Raw genomic sequence first — 18,713 nt, forward strand, 5'->3', positions numbered from 1 at the left:
ATTCACCCCTTAGCAACAACAGACCTTTATAACAGGGCATGTGCATGCTTTTATGACAATTCATGTCATTTCATTATGTCATTTTTCCCCAAAAGTATTTTTGGGCAATTATTGCCTTAATTAGAAAAAAAATAGTCTATTTCATAGATAATGAGGACATTTATTCAAAAGATAGTGAAGTATTTATTCAAAATTCAAACCCGCGTTTTTGGGAACAGCATATAAATATAGGGCTTGTGTGTGTGTTTTTATTACATTTGTCAAATTTTACCCAGATGTGATTGCACATTGGCAGCACTCACATTTAGTGATCCATTTGAATATGCATGTGTTTTTCTGACAGGATCTGGACATTGGCGCGCAACACGTCCGCTTGTATGTGAACAGCACTCTGGTGTTCGAGGGTCAGTTGGAGAAAGGCTGCGGTAACCAGGTCTTTGACTACAGCACCTCCATTGAGCTCCAGGAACCACATTTCCCAGAGTGCACCTCTCCAAGCCCTGTCTCTTCAGGACACAGTCTGCAAGACTCCAGCCCACATGACCCAGAGCCCCAGGAGTCGAACGCTGATGTCTCACTAGTAGAAACCAGCCAGGACAAAACTGACCTAGTTAACCCTGGCAGCTGTGCCGAAGAAATGCAAACAGACTCTCCAGAGAGAGACCACTCGCCTCTTCTGGACCTCAGGTTACCCACCAGCCGGACGGAGGCGATGAAGACGGTGACCACACAGCCCTCCTCCAGTCGGCTTCCACACTGGCTTCAGCCGCTAAATCGAACAGCAGCGGACGAGGCCGAAGCGTCCCTAGAACGAGAGCGTCCTCAGTGGCTCCAGTTGCAGGATACAGCCGAGCCCAAATCCAAACACTCAGTTCTGCCTGACATCTCGTGCAACCCTGTGCGGGCCTGCAAAGAGGCCTCCAGCCACAAGGGCCTGCAGAAAACAGCCTCTGGTGAATTCAGTTCTGATTCGTTAGTTTTGGACCCTGATTTGGGACTGAATTACATGAGGACAGAACAACAATCGCACTTAGAGCAGCACTTGAGCGATCGGTTGGACCACGGTTTGGATCTGTGGGATGAGCACTTTGAGAGGACAGAGCGGCCCGTCAGCGGCAGGAGAGGTTCAGCGCGATCTATGAACAAAACACAACCAGAGTTCACAGCAACAGGTGCATTTTTGTACATACACTGAATCTGCATTCTAGCTTTCTAGGATAGTATGTAAGATTAGGGTTAACTCTTTGCAAATTATAGTGCACTGAAAATATGGTATATGGTATGAAGTTACACACAATAGTTCTAGGACTGAGTTATCGTTATTTCTCGGGAAAAAATAAATAATAAAGAAATTTGAGCAATTTTACAAATTCTATTTTTGTACATATTTAGCCTAGAGTCAGTGAGCGGGGTTTCATCTAAGATTTTGACAACAAGTCACAATAAAGTTAGCTTTAACTTAAAGAAATTAAGTACACTACCAGTCAAGAGTTTTTGAACAGTAAGAGGTTTAATTTTTTTTAAAGAAGTCTCTTCTGCTCACCAAGCCTGCATTTATTTAATTTATTTGATAGCAAAATCAGTAACATTATAGTAATAAAAAAGCAAATATTAATACTATTTAAAATGTTTTTCTGTTTTCAAAATGTAATATTCCTTTGATTTCAAAGCTGAATTTTTAGCATCATTACTCCAGTCACATGATCCTTCAGAAATCATTCTAATATTCTGATTTGCTGTTCAAAAAACATTGTTGAAAACAGCTGAGTAGATTTTTTTTTTTCAGGTTTCTTTGATGAAAAGAAAGTTTGGAAGAACAGCATTTACCTGAAATAGAAGTCTTTTGTAAGATTATAAATGTCTTTATCATCACCTTTGATCAGTTTAAAGCATCCTTGCCAAATAAAAGTATTCATTTCTATCATTTCTGTCTACCCAAAAAATTATACTGACTCCAAGCTTTTGAATGGTATAGTTTATAATGTTACAAAAGCTTTTTATTTCAGATAAATGCTGATCTTTAGATTTTACTATTCATCAAAGAATCCTGAAAAAATGTATTCAACCTTTTTTAGTATATTTAATATTGATGATGATAATAATAATAATAATAATAAGAAGAAGAATAAATGTTTCTTAAACAGCAAATCGGAATATTAGAATGATTTCTGAAGGATCATGTGACTGGAGTAATGTTGCAAAAAAATCGGCTTTGAAATTACAGGTATAAAGTACATTTTAAAATATATTTAAATAGAAAACAGTTGTTTTAAATAGTAAAAATATTTCAAAATCTTACTGTTTTTGCTGTACTTTGGATAAAATAAATGCAGGCTTGATGAGCAGAAGAGACTTATTTTAAAAACAATATATATATATATATATATATATATATATATATATATATATATATATGTGTGTGTGTATATGATTATTGAGGTCTACCAAACATTTGGAAAAAGTATAATATATAAATGCTTTTCTTTGTAATGTTTGTCAAATGCTTTGCCTCTAAAACAGTACGTCACACGCACTATTTCCTAATGGATAAAATTAAATACCACCCTTGTTTTTTTTCTTGTTGATTTTATGTATCACATAGAAGTAAGTAAAATGGGTTTTCAGCAGTGTTTCGATGTTTATTTCAGGGTAATTAGATTCTAACTCAAATGCAGGAGGTTTGAGCTTTCAAGAATTTTTGCCTTTTCCTCTTAATAAACCCATCAGCAGTGCATCCTAGAAATATACAAACTGGGATGCAGCTACTCATCCTTCCCCATAAATATATGCACATCTATCCACTGCTTTATTTATCTGTTTCTTCTTGCCATAGAGGAAAGCAGCCCAGCGTCCGTCCGTAACAGAAGACCGAAACCTCATTGGTGCGAACCGGATGACCCTCTAATGGAATCCTGGGACTCGTTAACGAAGTTCAACCAGTGTCAGCGAGGACGAATCTCCAACATGGGTCTGGAGGGAGATATTTTTGACGAGTTTGTTCAGCGTCAGTCCCGTCCGACACCCGTCTCCACCCGACGCCCTTCCGCACCGGCGCTCCCTGATTCTGACGACCCCGAAGACGACCCTCGTGACCCCGATGAGGATTTCGAGATCCCGGTTCTCCCGCAGGGTCGCCATCTCGTCGTTAACATCCTGTCCACGTGGGGCGACCGCCACTACGTCGGCCTCAACGGTATCGAGATCTTTTCTTCAACCGGCGAGCCGGTCACACCGGTCCACATCACGGCTGACCCGCCCGATATTAACATTCTGCCGGCCTACGGGAAGGATCCACGTGTCATTACTAACTTGATAGATGGTGTACACCGCACACAGGATGACATGCACCTCTGGCTGGCTCCGTTCACACCAGGCCGCAAGCACATGGTCAGCATGGATCTGGGTGTTAGATGTTGCCTGGCGATGATCCGTGTTTGGAATTACAACAAGTCCAGGATTCACTCGTTCAGAGGAGCACGAGAAATGGAAATGCTTCTCGATGGTCGTTGTATTTTCAGGGGGGAGATCGCCAAAGCTTCTGGAACGCTCTCTGGAGGTACGGACCAAAACATCATGTATCTTAGTGGTTTTGGGCTTCTGATTCCAAAAATCACAGTTTCTCACTAAATATTGCGTTTTGTAATATTTTTGCTTTTGACAAGCATTTGTAAGGTGAAGAAGTCTCTCATGTTATCCCCAGTTATAAAAACTGCCACAAAGACATGATTCTTGATTATTTTCACATGTATGAATGATTCTGAAGATGCTTGATTTTAATTTCAGGGTTAGAATTATGGCCAGTGATGGAAGAAAATGCAAACATGAGCCAGATGTTTTCTTCTACATCCAAACAGTGACAGAAAATTACAGATTTTGCGAGAAAAAAAAACTGGTTTATAAATTTAAAAAAAGCTTATGTAAAGTTCTTTGAAGTATTTAAATATATTTTTTAAACTCTTTTTCCATTGCAGAAACTAATAATAATAATAATTTAACGAAACTTTATTACCAATAATATTTTATGGAAAACTGTATGTAAAAGAAAGTTTTTATAATACACTAACAGTCAAAAGATTTTTCATGTTTAACAAGAAGTCTCTTCTGCTCATCAAGCCTGCATTCATTTGATCCAAAGTACAGCAAAGACAGTAAAATTTTTAAATAGTAAAAATATTTAAAATAACAGTTTTCTGTTTGAATATATTTTAAAATGTAATTTATTCCTGCAATTTCAAAGCAAATTTTTTTAGCATCATTACTCCAGTCTTCAGAAATTATTCTAATATGCTGATTTGCTGATTATTATTGTTATTATTATCAATATTTAAAATAGGTTGAGTACATTTTTTCAGGATTCTTTAATGAATAGAAAGATCCAAAGGTCAGCATTCTTCTGAAATAAAAGCTTTTGTAATATTATACACTATACCATTCAAAAGCTTTAAAATCAGTATAATTTTTTTATTTTATTTTATTATTTATAATTTCTATAAGTTATAGAAATTAATACTTTTTTTAGTAAGGATTCTTTAAGTTGATCAAAAGTGATAATAGAGACTTTTATAATGTTTCAAAAGATTTCTATTTCAGCTGTTTTTCTGAACTTTTTAATTCTCGAAGAAACCAGAAAAATTCTATTCGGCTGTTTTTTGAACAGCAAATCAAAATATTAGAATGATTTCTGAAGCATCATGTGATTGGACTAATGATGCTAAAGATTCAGCTTTGAAATCAGAATAAATTACATTTTAAAATGCATGCATTTTCTATTATTTTAAATGGTAAAAATATATACATTCAAATACTATTCAAAAACTTTTAACTGGTAGTGTATTTTTGAACTTTGCACCATCAAATTAGTTGATATTTTTACAAATCTGTTCAATATGCAGGGCTGTGTAATTGATGATTGAATTCTTTTAATGTTAACATGAACTTCGTGTTTTTTTTTTTTTTTTTCAGCATTGGATCAGTTTGGCGATACTATCCTTTTCACCACGGATGATGACATCTTGGAAGCCATGGCACAGTTTGATGACACGTTTGGGAGTGAGATGGAGTTGGGCGGACCGGGCGTGGAGGAAGAGGAGCTGCAGCGGCCACGGACGGCTGACGGTGAAGGAGAGGAGAGACCGTTCACCCAGGCCGGCTTCAGGAAAGAGGATACACACACCGAGGTATGTGACACTGCTTTTAAAGTGCTCATATTGTAGATATTTTTGGCTCTATGTAATATTTTTTTTAAAGAAATTAATACAAGGTAGCATTAAATTCATCAAAAGTGACAGTATAAATGATTGCAAAAGATTTTATTTCAAATAAATGCTGTTCTTTAGAACTTCCTATTTACCAAAGAATGCTGAAAAAAATATTTCCACAAAACATTAAGAAGCAAAAACTTTTTTTCAACATGTTTCAGCAAATCAGCATTTTAGAATGATTTCTGAAGGATCCTGTGACACTAAAGACTGGAGTAATGATGCTGTTGCAATTGTTTGTGTAATGAAATTATAAATTATACATTTGATGCTATGAGTGGAGAAAGTAAAATGTAGTATAAAACAAAAATAAATACTGTCATAAATATAGAAATTAGCCGTTTAAAATGCTGCTCTTGTTTTTATGCATTACTGAGGTCAAAAATTGTGTGAATATGAATCATGGGATATGTTTTACTTCAGATGGATCTGGACTGCATCGCTTCAGCTGAACCGTGTGCTGATACTGGAGAGGAGACAACAGGACTTTATACTGGCAGCAGTGAGTATCAATAAATAACAGAAGGTTTTTAGTTTGGGATCAGTAGGATTATTATTATTTATTTTTTTATGGAATCTCTTATGCACATCAAGGCTGTTATTTGATCCAAGAATACAGAACAAAACAATAATATTGTGAAATATTGCAGTTTCTGATATTGGGTTCCTATTTTTTAATTAAAATATCATTTATTTCTGTGATGCAGTGCTGAATTTTCATCAGCCATTACTCCAATCTTCAGTGTCACGTGATCCTTAAGATCTCATGCTAATATGCTGATTTATTATCGATGTTGGAAACAGTTGTGCTGCTTAATATTTTTTTAAAACCTGTGATAACTTTTCCTTTGATTCTTCGATGAATAAAAAGTTAAAAAGAACAGCATTTATTCAAAATAGAAATCTTTTCTAACAATATAAGTCGTTACTATCACTTTTTATCCATTTAACACATCCTTGTTGAATAAAAGTATTCATTTCTTTTAAAAAATTGAATAGTAGTGTATATTGTAACACAAAAAATGTGTTTTAAGTAATTTTTAATAAATGCTTTTAACTTTTGTATTTATCAAATAATCATGAAAAAATATCATAGGTCACAAAAATATTAAGCAGCACAAATGTTTACAACATTGATTATAAATCAGCATATTAGAATGATTTCTGAAAGATTATGTGACACTAAACACTGGAGTAATGATGCTGGAAATTCAGCTTTGCTTCACAGGAATAAATTATATTTTAAAGTATATTATAATTAAAAATGTTATTTTAAATTGCAATGTTTCACAAAATTAAAAAAAAATCAGTTTTTTAATAAATTGATACAGCGTATATATACTCACATCAACACACAAAAAAATGCAGTCTCATAGTAAGAAATATTTAATGCGTTTTCTGTAAATCTGCTTTGGAATGATGTGTAATGTAGAAAACATTACACAAATAAACATGAATTGAATATTTGAATTGTGTTTCTCTCTAGTTCTGCAGCTGAATCTGCTTTCGTCGTGGGGCGACCCTCACTATGTGGGTTTGACGGGGTTAGAGGTCGTTGGTAAAGGCGGTGAGAGTATTCCTGTTGATGTTTCTACGATAACAGCATCACCACGTGACCTCAACGACCTCCCTGAGTACAGCAATGACCTTCGAACTCTGGACAAGTCAGTGAAAGATACATTCTGTGTATCAGAATTAAGACTGGCTCCTAATCCTGTTTTCTTTCTCTGTCAGGTTGTTTGATGGGATGAACATCACGACAGATGATAAACACATGTGGCTGATTCCCTTCACATCCGGTTCAGATCACACACTCACTGTACGGTTCGCTCAGCCACAGACGATCGCTGGATTCAGAATATGGAACTACAACAAATCACCTGAAGACTCTTACAGAGGGGTGAGTGTAAAATCTAGGCTGTTATTCAAGCAAGTTATTCTAGAATGGATTATAACAGGTGTGTGGACTAGTGTTTCCCAGCACAAACACCTCATGTGCTCGTGTTTCCTCCAGCTGAAAGTTGTGCATGTGTTCCTGGATGGCACCTGTATTTCTCCACTCGAGGGGTTTCTCATTCGCAAGGGTCCAGGGAATTGCCACTTTGACTTTGCACAGGAGATTCTGTTCATAGACTACTTTCAGTCCAACACGAGTGCTGCAGTTCAAAACAGAACGCTCACTACGACCAGCAAAAACACAGAGGACACGCACGCTCACTGGTACAGCATGCTTTGATATTATTATAGTCATCTTTGTGTAACAATCTTACCTCCACATATTTTCTCTCGTGTAGAGGGATGAAGTTGTTTGTGTGTGTTTTCAGGGGAGGGAACCGGAGAGATGAATTGGCCAGTATGGACTATGAGGCTCCGTTGATGCCATGCGGATGTATCCTCACTTTTGCACACTATAACAATACAATTATTACAATACATGACTAACAATACATGATTCATGTGTTACAAGCAAACCGATCACTAGTAACATTAATAGTCATTAATGTATTGTCAGATGTTCATATCATATCTTCAGAAAGGCAGTACTAAATTAAAAAAATTATGACAGGCATAATAAGAAAAAATTTACACATCTTCATTGTGTTTCCTTCTGGAGCATCAGTGAGTGTTTGAACCTTCTGTAATAGTTGCATATGAGCCCTATTAGTTGTCCTCAGTGTGAAAAGATGGATCTCAAAATCATACAATCATTGTTGGAAAGGGTTCAAATACACAAAATACTGAAAAACCAAAGCATTTGTGGGACCTGAAAGATTTTTCTGAAGAACAGAGGACAATTTAACTGTTTAGGACAAACAAGGGACTCATGAACAACTATCACTAAACAAAAACACAGCTGTGGATCATCTGTCTGTAGATAGATGGATTAAAAAATCTATTATTTCATGATTTTATTAATTGACTATACCAAATAAATTATTTTATTGGACTGATAAAAATAAAGATAAAACATTATAAATAATATTTATTATATAACAATTATATTTATATTATATTTTAATAACTTTTTTGCCATAAATGCCAGTGCATAGCTGTTACATTTTTTTTATCAGCCGTCGGCAGAAAGTAACAGCTCAGCAGAACATTCTAAAAGTTACATTTTCCCATTGATCCATGAATTTGGATAATTTCTATGTGTGTGTTTTTTTTCCTTGACTTCTGTTTCAGTTATTTTCCAGTTGCAGTTGTTGACGACGTGGGGCGACCCGTACTACATCGGCCTTAATGGGCTGGAATTCTATGACCAGAATGACCAGAAGATCCCACTCAGTGACAACAGTATCCTTATGAACACACACACAGTGATCAATCAAGGCTCCACACACACAATTGAGACACTTTACAGCTCAAGTAACATCGTATTCTTTAAGAGTTTGTCACAGACATTGCTGCGTTCCCTGACAGTGTGAATGTGTTGGATAACCTGTGCGGTGACGTCCGCACACCTGATAAACTGATAGATGGGATCAATAACACACATGATGGCCGACACATGTGGCTCGCACCAGTGCTGCCTGGACTGGTGAGAACAAACTGTGTTTGATTGTAGATTTACCAGCTAAGCTCCGCCCCCTTGATTACTGTTGTTTCTCAAAACAAGCTTTAAAGAAAACCCCATAGGAGTCATCAGGAAGTTATCTAAAGTGATTTTTCGCTAAATCGTGCTCATTTAGTGGTTAGAATTTGATCTTGTTGTTGCGTCTTTTCCAGGTGAATCGTGTTTATGTCATCTTTGACCAGCCAATGACAGTCTCCATGATTAAATTATGGAACTATTCTAAAACACCTCAGCGAGGAGTCAAGGAATTTGGGGTAAACACAAAAAACACACAAATTACAGCATCATTTAAATACTTTTAATATGCACTACCGTTCACAAGTTTGGGGTCCATATGCTTTTTAATGTTTTTGAAAGCCATGCATTAAGAGCTGGGGGGTGGAAACCTTTTGAATTTGAAGATCAGGATAAATTTAACTTAATTTGTCTTCTGGAAAACATGTAAGTGTCTTCTGTAGCTTCTGAAGGGCAGTACTAAATAAAAAAATATGATATTCAGGGAAAATAAGAAAAATGTACACATCTCCATTCTGTTCAAAAGTTTTCACCCTCAGGCTCTTAATGCATGGTTTTTCTTTCTAGAGCATCAGTGAGTGTTTGAACCTTCTGTAATAGTTGCATATGAGTCCCTCAGTTGTCCTCAGTGTGAAAAGATAAATCTCAAAATCATACAGTCATTGTTGGAAAGGGATCAAATGCACAAAAATGCTGGAAAACCAAAGAATTTGTCGGACCTGAAGATTTTTTTTTCTGAACAGCAGGCGGTTTAACTGTTCAGGACAAACAAGGGACTCATGAACAACTATCACTAAACAAACAAAAAAAACAAACAGCTGTGGATCATTCAGATAACCACACATTATTAAGAATCAAGCGTATGTAAACTTTTGATTAAAAAAATCAACTATTATTTTTCTCTTGTGGACTATATGTAAATGTCTTTTATGTGAAATATCTTATTCAGGTCAGTACTAAATAAAAAACAACATGCATTTTGTATGATCCCTCTTATTTTGGTGAAATATAATTCTGAAAGGGGGATGTAAACTTTTGACCTCAACTGTATTATTACTAAGCCTGCATTTATTTGATCAAAAATATAGTAAAAACTGAAAAATAGTTATTAATTTGTGACCCTGGACCACAAAACCAGTCTTAAGTCGCTGGGGTATGTTTGTAGCAATAGCCAAAAATACATTGTATGGGTCAAAATTATTGATTTTTCTTTTATGCCAAAAATCATTAGGAAATTAAGTAAAGATCATGTTCCATGAAGATTTTTTGTAAAATTCCTACTGTAAACATATCAAAATGTAATTTTTGATTAGTAATATGCATTGTTAAGAACTTAATTTGGACAACTTTAAAGGTGATTTTCTCAGTATTTTGATTTTTTTGCATCCTCAGATTTCAGATTTTCAAATAGATGCATCTCGGCCAAATATTGTCCTATCCTAACAAACCATACATCAATAGAAAGCTTATTTATTGAGCTTTCATATGATGTATACATCTCAGTTTTGTAAAATTTAACCTTATGGCTGGTTTTGTGGTCCAGGGTCACAATTATTAAAATTTTAAAAACAAATTAAAACCGATATATTTTAAAATGTAATGCAAGCTGAATTTTCAGCATCGTTCCTCTAGTCTTCAGTGACACATGGTGCTTCAAAAATCATTCTAATATGCTGATTTGCAGCTCAACAAACATTTCTGATTATTTCCAGTGTTGAAAACAGGCTTATTTAAATAGAAAATTTATAATACATTTCATATGTATTTACTGTCACTTTTGATCAGTTTAATGCTTCCTTGTTGAATAAAAATATCAAAGACCTTCACACAAAAATCTAAAAATGCTGTTTCATTCACCTGTTTTTCTGTTTCTGATGACTTGAACTAATGTGCATTAATTCACTCATTGTGTGTTTAGCTCCTAGTCGATGACCTGTTAGTGTACAACGGCATTATAGAGTGTGTGAAGAACGTTTCACGGGGAATTCTGCCAACCCTGGATCCTGTCGTTCCTTACCACACCATACTGTTCACAGACAACACGCAAATCACACATAGAGAGAAGAGCACAGTTATCAGGTACACTCACTGCATTTAATATTTCTGTGGTGCTTTTTTTGTTTAAGGCAAGTTGAGCAATGTTTTTTTACAGTAATGCGAATTGCTCTATTGCATTAGGCTAGAAAAAAACATTCTTGCAACCTCTATTTTTAAGATTGCGCTAATTAAACACCCACGTAAACACACAAACAGCTGAGTATAAGCGCTCAATGCCAAACACAGACAAAACACATGCACAACCGCTGTTGACTGACTCATTGTTTGGCCTGATTGTGCCCTGGGTGTGATGCTAAACAGAGCAGATGATGACTTGAGAAAGAGAGAGTGTTTTAAATAAACTGTATGAGAAGCTGTGATCGCTCTTATATTTATCCGTCTAGCCTAGGTCACATTCATGATGCATTTTGTGTTCATGTAAACGGTGAAATGTGTGTCAGTGAAACACAATGAGGAATTGGATTGTGTGTCATTATAGCAACCATGTGGAGGACCAGGATGTGAAATTGACCAATGAGAATCAGATCATTCACCAGCACAAGAAGAAGCAGACTGCTGACCCAGGTGCTCACAATCATCACACATGTTTAATTGGCTTAATGAGGACATGCATGCACTTGTTTTATGCAAAGCTAATATAATGACTACCTCCTGCACGTTTGCAGCTCTGCGGCCCAAAACCTGCATGACGGACGTACGGAAACACGGAAAGCAGCGATACTGAGAGCAAGCCGGCAGAGTTCAGGGATTTTAAAAGCAGGTTTTGTTTTTCTTTACCCTCTGGGAATATTTGGAGAACTCAGTAACCTCAACACACACTCAAACTGTAGGATAAAGCTGTATATTTGTTTTTACTATGATGTTGTTGTAAGTCTTTTTAAAGTAAGTGTCCTTTGACTATGTCATGTGATTTTTGGATGGAAGCTGACATGTAATAACAAGCACACCAGTGCATTTCATTATTCACGTTCACTTGTGATAATTTGTAGTTTGTATCCCACAGCCATATTTGGAATATTTAAACAGTTTAAGTGTCTAATATTTCCAAAACATTAAGTATTTACAATATCTTTTCAGTTTTTGTTTCACAGTTCATTTAAAACACTTTTACAAATATTATGCAAATGCTAACAGTATACCTCATATTAAAGCCACTGTTATTATTATTAAATATTAAATATTTAAATAAATCTCTTTATTGTTTGTCACTATTTTTATGTTTTGGGTACGAAATTTTATATTGAGACTTCAATGTATTTTCACTTTTAAAGAAGTTAACATCCAGAACAAAAATGTATAGATAATTTACTCATTCCCCTGTCATCCAAGATGTTCATGTCTGTCTTTCTTCAGTCATAAAGAAATGTTTTTTTTCTATATGGATTTCTCTCCATATAGTGGACTTCTATGGTGCCCCCGAGTTCGAACCTCCAAAATGCAGTTTAAATGCAGCTTCAAAGGGCTCTAGTCTAAACAATCCCAGCCAAGGAAGAAGGGTCTCTAGTTATTTTCTCAAAAAAATGACAGTTTATATTATTTTTAACCTCAAATGCTCATCTTGTCTAGCTCTGTGTCGACTCTGTTAACCAGAATACACAGAGTTAATGCATAGCTAGACTAGATGAGCATTTGAGGTTAAAAGGTAAATAAATTGTCAATTTCTTTTTAGAAAATAACTGAACATTTCACTAGATAAGACCCTTCTTCCTCAGCCCTTTGAAGCTGCATGTAAACTGCATTTTGGATGTTCAAACTCGTGGGCACCATAGAAGTCTACTATATGGAGAGAAATCCTGAAACATCTTAAATGACAAAAAAATTATCTGAAAATTTTTGTTCTGGAAGTGAACTGATTACTTTTTTGTCTTTTTGACTTGAACATCAGAAGACATCATGTTTCAACAGCGCAAAGACTCAAACCATATTTATTTTTAATTCAAGTCCACTGACATTAATCTACTCTCCTGTCTGGTTTGTTTGTTGGACAAAATGTAAAATTCTGCGATATGATTGGTCAGATCGCCTGTCAATCAAACAACTCCCTGTGAAGGATCTAGTGTTGCAAAAGTCATTTACAGCAGCATAAACTGAGTTTGACCTTTGTATTACGATCATCACTACGGATTTGAATGCTGACTAATCCTAATCCTGAGCAAATGGGACCTTAAATTATTAATTTTTCTCTTGCCAGTTTTATCTAGCTTAATCCAAATAATTCTAGCAGTTGTTGTGATTTGTTGATTGTAATAGCTGTGATATTGTTTTTTGGCTGACAATGTACTCCCTCTCAGGCCATCCAAGATGTAGATGAGTTTGTTTCTTCTTCAGATTTGGAGAAATGTAGCATTATGTTACTTGCTTGCCAATGAATCCTCTGCAGTGAATGGGTGCCATCAGAATGAGATTCCAAATAGCTGATAAAAACATCACAATCATCCACAAGTAATCCACACCACTCCAGTACATCAGTTAACATCTTGAGAAACTTTTGAGAAACAAATGAAAATAAAAAAGTCATTTAATCTGAGTCAGGACAGAAACATTTTGACTGGAGGAAGTGGAATAATGGATTATGGATTTAAAGCATTATTACAGATTATGTATTTTGGCCAGATGAGGCGGTTTAAAGGTACAAACATGCAGCTTTTGCCTTCACAAGATGTTAATTGATGGACTGGAGTGGTGTGGATTACTTGTGGATTATTGTGATGTTTTTATCAGCTTTGTTTAGACTCTCATTCTGACGGCACCCATTCACTGCACGTGAGCAAGTGCTACATTTCTCAAAGTGACAGGATTCCAAATTTCCACAAATGTGTTCGTAGGCAGTAGGGGTGGGAATCTTCAGGCACTTCACGATCCGATCCGATTCCGATTCTGGGAGTCACGATCCGATTCCAAAACGATTCTTGATCTACATTTTTTCCCCAATTAATTCTTCTGCTGTGCAAATACAACTTTACAATTTTAAAAACATGTAAAATTGCAGTTTCTATGCTTTTTGTTTATAGTTGGAATCTCTGTAAAAGTAGGTGTGTCAATCTTCACCGGTTTCAAGATTCAATTTGATTACTGTTTTCATTAACAACTAAATATCACGATGGTCACATTCTCAGTTTTCAATAGTACTGCACATGGCTACATTTTCATATTTGTTTTATATCAAATTTAATTTGGGCCAACTTTACTTTATTTTTTTAAAATTATGTAAGCAAGGTACTTTTTAAAACAATTACTTATTTAAAATAAGTTTTCTTCAGGTATCCGAAAGTTTACAGACAATAGTTTTTCTTTTTTCCTCAGCATTACTGCCATTTTATTATTACTGATGAGATCATAGACAGGCAGCTTTACCAAACTAATGCACAGCAGTGGCGAGAGGTGACACTTTTATTTACCAGGTATGCTGAGTGCTAAAACCACCAGTAATACCAAAAATAATAATATCTTTACATTATTTAGACACCAATAAAATCAGAGACGAAATCATATTTTAATATTTCCTCTTTTTCCTGTTTATTATTATTTTTAAAAATATATATACATTTTATATAGGCTATTTTTTCTGTGGACTTTAAACTTTTGAATTGTTGAGAAATTATGAAAATATACATATTATATATAATATACAAAAATACAATACATTTTTGGCAATCAGGATCTGGCAGCAACAGCGCGTTTTTCCGCTTGGGCGAGCGCTTCGCGGACAGCTTACCCCGCGAATGAAATCAGAAAACAGAATGCGCATCAATTCTGAGGAGTCAAGGAAGATGCGGAGAATCTGCTTGCCCAGAAGATTCAAATAAGGGATTCATTTATAAGCATGTTTATATTATTTAACACGTGAACGCATTCTCTCTGACAGCCTGGATATGCAGAGCCAGGGCCGGATTTAGCCAGCCCCATTAGGGGGTGCATGTAGAATATTGGGGGGGCAAGTGTGGGTGAGCTTCTCTAATTATCTATGCAAAGAAAACTATACTAACTATGCTGTCATCATATCAGTCCACCTATCCATATCTCTATCTTCTCCTTTGATCCATTTGATTTGTCTTATAGGTTTTATGTTTGATGCCCCACCCTCTGCATTTACCCGGGCTTGGGACCGGCACAAATAGGACACTGGCTTGTGCCCTTTTGAGGCTGCATTTATGTTTTATTTTATTTTTTTTACTTTTTTAAATCTATCTATCTATCTATCTATCTATCTATCTATCTATCTATCTATCTATCTTTTCATTTTTTTGTCTTTTTATTTTATTCATATATTTTTTTATTTCTTTTTTTGTGTATTTTTTTTACAAAATTTTTTTTTTTTTAAAGCATCAGTCGTCTGCTTTTCTGTGCAAAAAGACTAACAAATGCATGCATATCTAGGCCTGTGGTTATGCCCTTCTCCTGAGCCAGAATAACTACATTTCTTTTTCTTTCATGTAGCAATAGTGCGGCGGAAGGGAGTAAGAACACGAGACAAAGTGGAGAAAGAGCTTTAGCATGATGCAGATGATATTCCAATCACAAGGGAGGTCACATACATGCGATGGAGCTGAGGAAATGCATTCTTATACCCGTGTAGATATTTGCAAACGGTAGAGAGGTCTTCAAACTCTACATTGCCATCATCATCAGTCTTTTTAAATTCTTTTCCAGTCTTTTTGCATTTCAGTTTTCACAGAAACTAGTCCATATCGCGATTTGAATTAAGTGACAGACCAACTTTTGATTTATTAATCCAAAAATCGACGAATTCTGTGGTATTCCGCGCTATAGTAAAGTCGGTTTTTATGAATGGAGTGCGCGATCCCGTCCGTGTTTTCGCAGAGGAGACATTGTAAACGCGCGATCATGTAGAGACAGAAATGACATACCTTCGTGTAAATAGGATAAATAACATAAGGCAATTTAGTTTGTTTGTTTTATGAAATTCGGAATTTTGCATGCCTTTACGTTTGGGGGGGCAGTCACAGCATTTAGGGGGGCATTGCCCCACCTTGCCCATGCCTATGTCCGGGCCTGTGCAGAGCATTAGCAGCTTACTGTATATGGACGGAACGCCACTGATGCACAGATCTATTTCAATATATCAGATGTTTTGTCCTGCTCTGAAAACATAACTGACTGTATAACAATTTCGTTTGAAACTATTCCAAAATGCAAGTGCATTTAACCGCATCCGCAATCGAGCTTTAGGACGAACAAACACAAAGCGCACGTGAGTCTGCCAGTGCAACAGTTTCTTGCATTCCAGACGGCAGAAATGAACGCATATCTAAAGTAAAACACGGCGTATGGAAGCACACTGTCAAGCAATGCGCACGTGTCTCACAGTGCAAATTCTGTGCGCTGTAGCCAGCCGCGTCTCTAGCGCGCACACGTGCCATATGCAGAAAAAAAAAACAAGCTCAGAATCGATTCTGAAATATTAGGAATCGATTCAGAATCGTTGAAGAGAGAATCGCGATGCATCGATTTTTTTCTCCCACCCCTAGTAGGCAGAAACAAACTCATTTACGCCTTGAGAGTCCATCTGAACAAAACATATTAAATGTTCAGCTCATGGAGAGCTCATCTAGTTTGCTTGCTACTAAATGACTTTAAAAAAAAAAACTTGAACTGTATCAAATCCACTGTTTTAGTTCTTCCTCTCAAAAGTAAACTGCTGCATTGTAAAACCCAGCCATTACGACTATACCTGCCAATTTTCTGTTAATACCTGTTGTTTTCGTGTTATATGTATTGGATGCTAAGCCAAAATTATTGTTTTTGACTCCATGAATCACACCACAACCGAATCACATTTCAAAGCCTGAGAGATTTTAATGCAGAATCTGCAATCTACTTTCATTTTAAGTAAGGAATGACAATAACAATCAACCTCATCCTCCAGCCTGACAGGAGCATTTATGAACAAACATTGATAAGGCCCTGCATGGCTGAGGTGAGACGATACCACAGACAGATGCATTTCGGTTCCCCTGATGCAGTGCTTTGGAGACTGTGCGATCTTCAGATCTTTCCTGGAAATGTTCCATCTTCCCTTTGGCTGTCCCATTTCTCGATCTGAGCGACACACAAAAATATTGAGAGTGAACGATCTTTATGCACAATTCAATTCTGATGGTTACTGAGATAGAAAATGAAGGAATATTTACCCAGGAAAGAGGACAGAGAGATTGGTAGACCCTCTTGTACCAGTCACATGGTGCTGTGTCAACACCTTTGGCATCTAGAGCTTTTTGGCAGCGATAAAAATCTATACAGAAATGAAATGGATTCTTATCCACTACTGTGTTTTTTGGACATGGTACCATGGTATTTCTAAAATGTGTTATGAAAATAATAGAAAATTCTTTGGGGGTTTTTGTGTGTGTGAAATGTACTGCTTTTTTATGTACAGTATCTCACAAAAGTGAGTACACACCTCACATTTCAGCAACCATTTTAGTATATCATCTCAAGGGACAACACTATAGAAATGAAACTCGGATATATTTTAGAGTAGTCAATGTGCGGCTTGTATAACAGTATAGATTTACTCAAATAACTCAACATACAACCATTATTGTCAAAATAGCTGACAACAAAAGTGAGTATTTTGTGTTAGCACCATTGTTACCTGGCACTGCCTTAATCATCCTGGGAATGGAATTGACCAGAGCTGCACAGGTTGTTGCTGGGATACTCTTCCACTCCTAAAAGAGCTGCTGGATGTTAGACACATGGTGCTTCTCCACCTTACACTTGAGGATGCCCCACAGGCGCTTAATAGGGTATAGGTCTGGAGACATACTTTGCCACCCAATCACCTTCACCAAACAAGTTTATCTTATAGTCTCATCAGACCACAGGACATGTTTCCAGTAATTCATGCTCTTGGATTGGTTGTCTTCAGTAAACCGTTTTTGGGTTTTCTTGTGAGCCAGCTCCAGACAAGGCTTCCTTCTGGGACGACGCTTATGCAAACCGACTTGTTGCAGTGCGAGGCATGAGGTTTGAGCACTGACAAGCTGACCTTCTACTTCTGCAACCTTTAAAGCAATGCTGGCAGCACTCGTGTATCTGGTTTTGCACCTGACGCACAGAATGAGTGCTCAACTTTGTTGTTTGACCCTTGCAAGGCCTGTTTTGAATGGAAACCATCTTCAAAAACCTCTGTATGACCCTGACCTCTGTAGTGTAACATTGTTTCAGGGTGTTACTGAACCTCTAATAGCCTTGGCCATCTTTGTGAAGAGCAACAATTCTAATTCTCAAATCTTCAGAGAGTTCTTTGCCATGAGATGCAATGCTGAACATCCAGTGGTCAGTATGAGAGAATTGTACTTCAAGCACCTAATTTTAGCTGCTCTAATACAAGATACACAAGTTTGTATGTCCTGTCAAGCAGACAAAAACATAAACAAGATGAACAGAACATGTGGCTTTGCTTGCATGGTTAAACAACATACTGCTGTTATCACTTAGGGTTTACTCACTTTTGACAATAATGGCTGTATGTTGAGTTATTTTCAGAGGACAGTAAATCTATACTGCTATACAAGCTGCACATTTAATATTCTAAAATATATCCAAGTTTTATTTCTATAGTATTGTCCCTGGAGAGGATATACTAAAATGGTTGCTGAAATGTCAGGGGTCTACTCACTTTTGTGAGATGCATATACATTACTGGTAAGATATCTAAATGTCTCTTATTAATGCATGTATTTGATTGAAAATACAGTAGAATTTTTACCGATTTTCTTTTTTATTATTTGATGAACAGACAGTTTAAAGTATAAGGATAAAAAAAAAAATAAAAATAA

At 36.2% G+C, this 18,713-nt stretch overlaps 2 protein-coding genes across 2 annotated transcripts in view; one reads left to right on the forward strand and one right to left on the reverse strand.

Annotated features, from left to right (window-relative positions):
• The window catches only part of katnip (katanin interacting protein), a 28,567-nt gene extending 16,469 nt beyond the window's left edge, over positions 1-12,098 (forward strand). The window contains exons 14-27 of the mRNA XM_073831155.1: positions 344-1,172; positions 2,834-3,556; positions 4,963-5,177; positions 5,682-5,760; positions 6,745-6,922; positions 6,993-7,158; positions 7,273-7,478; positions 7,583-7,647; positions 8,445-8,555; positions 8,660-8,799; positions 8,988-9,089; positions 10,769-10,929; positions 11,387-11,472; positions 11,574-12,098. Of these exons, the coding sequence (XP_073687256.1) occupies positions 344-1,172; positions 2,834-3,556; positions 4,963-5,177; positions 5,682-5,760; positions 6,745-6,922; positions 6,993-7,158; positions 7,273-7,478; positions 7,583-7,647; positions 8,445-8,555; positions 8,660-8,799; positions 8,988-9,089; positions 10,769-10,929; positions 11,387-11,472; positions 11,574-11,632 (3,120 nt within the window). The 3' untranslated portion in view covers positions 11,633-12,098. The remainder of the gene's footprint in view (positions 1-343; positions 1,173-2,833; positions 3,557-4,962; positions 5,178-5,681; positions 5,761-6,744; positions 6,923-6,992; positions 7,159-7,272; positions 7,479-7,582; positions 7,648-8,444; positions 8,556-8,659; positions 8,800-8,987; positions 9,090-10,768; positions 10,930-11,386; positions 11,473-11,573) is intronic.
• A 4,602-nt stretch (positions 12,099-16,700) lies between these two features.
• Positions 16,701-18,713, reverse strand: part of cox6b1 (cytochrome c oxidase subunit 6B1) — a 4,540-nt gene continuing 2,527 nt past the window's right edge. The window contains exons 3-4 of the mRNA XM_073830685.1: positions 17,061-17,161; positions 16,701-16,968 (exon numbers count right to left, since the gene is read on the reverse strand). Of these exons, the coding sequence (XP_073686786.1) occupies positions 16,915-16,968; positions 17,061-17,161 (155 nt within the window). The 3' untranslated portion in view covers positions 16,701-16,914. The remainder of the gene's footprint in view (positions 16,969-17,060; positions 17,162-18,713) is intronic.

Source organism: Garra rufa, chromosome 24, assembly GCF_049309525.1.
Source record: "Garra rufa chromosome 24, GarRuf1.0, whole genome shotgun sequence".
NCBI classification, from domain to species: Eukaryota; Metazoa; Chordata; class Actinopteri; order Cypriniformes; family Cyprinidae; genus Garra; species Garra rufa.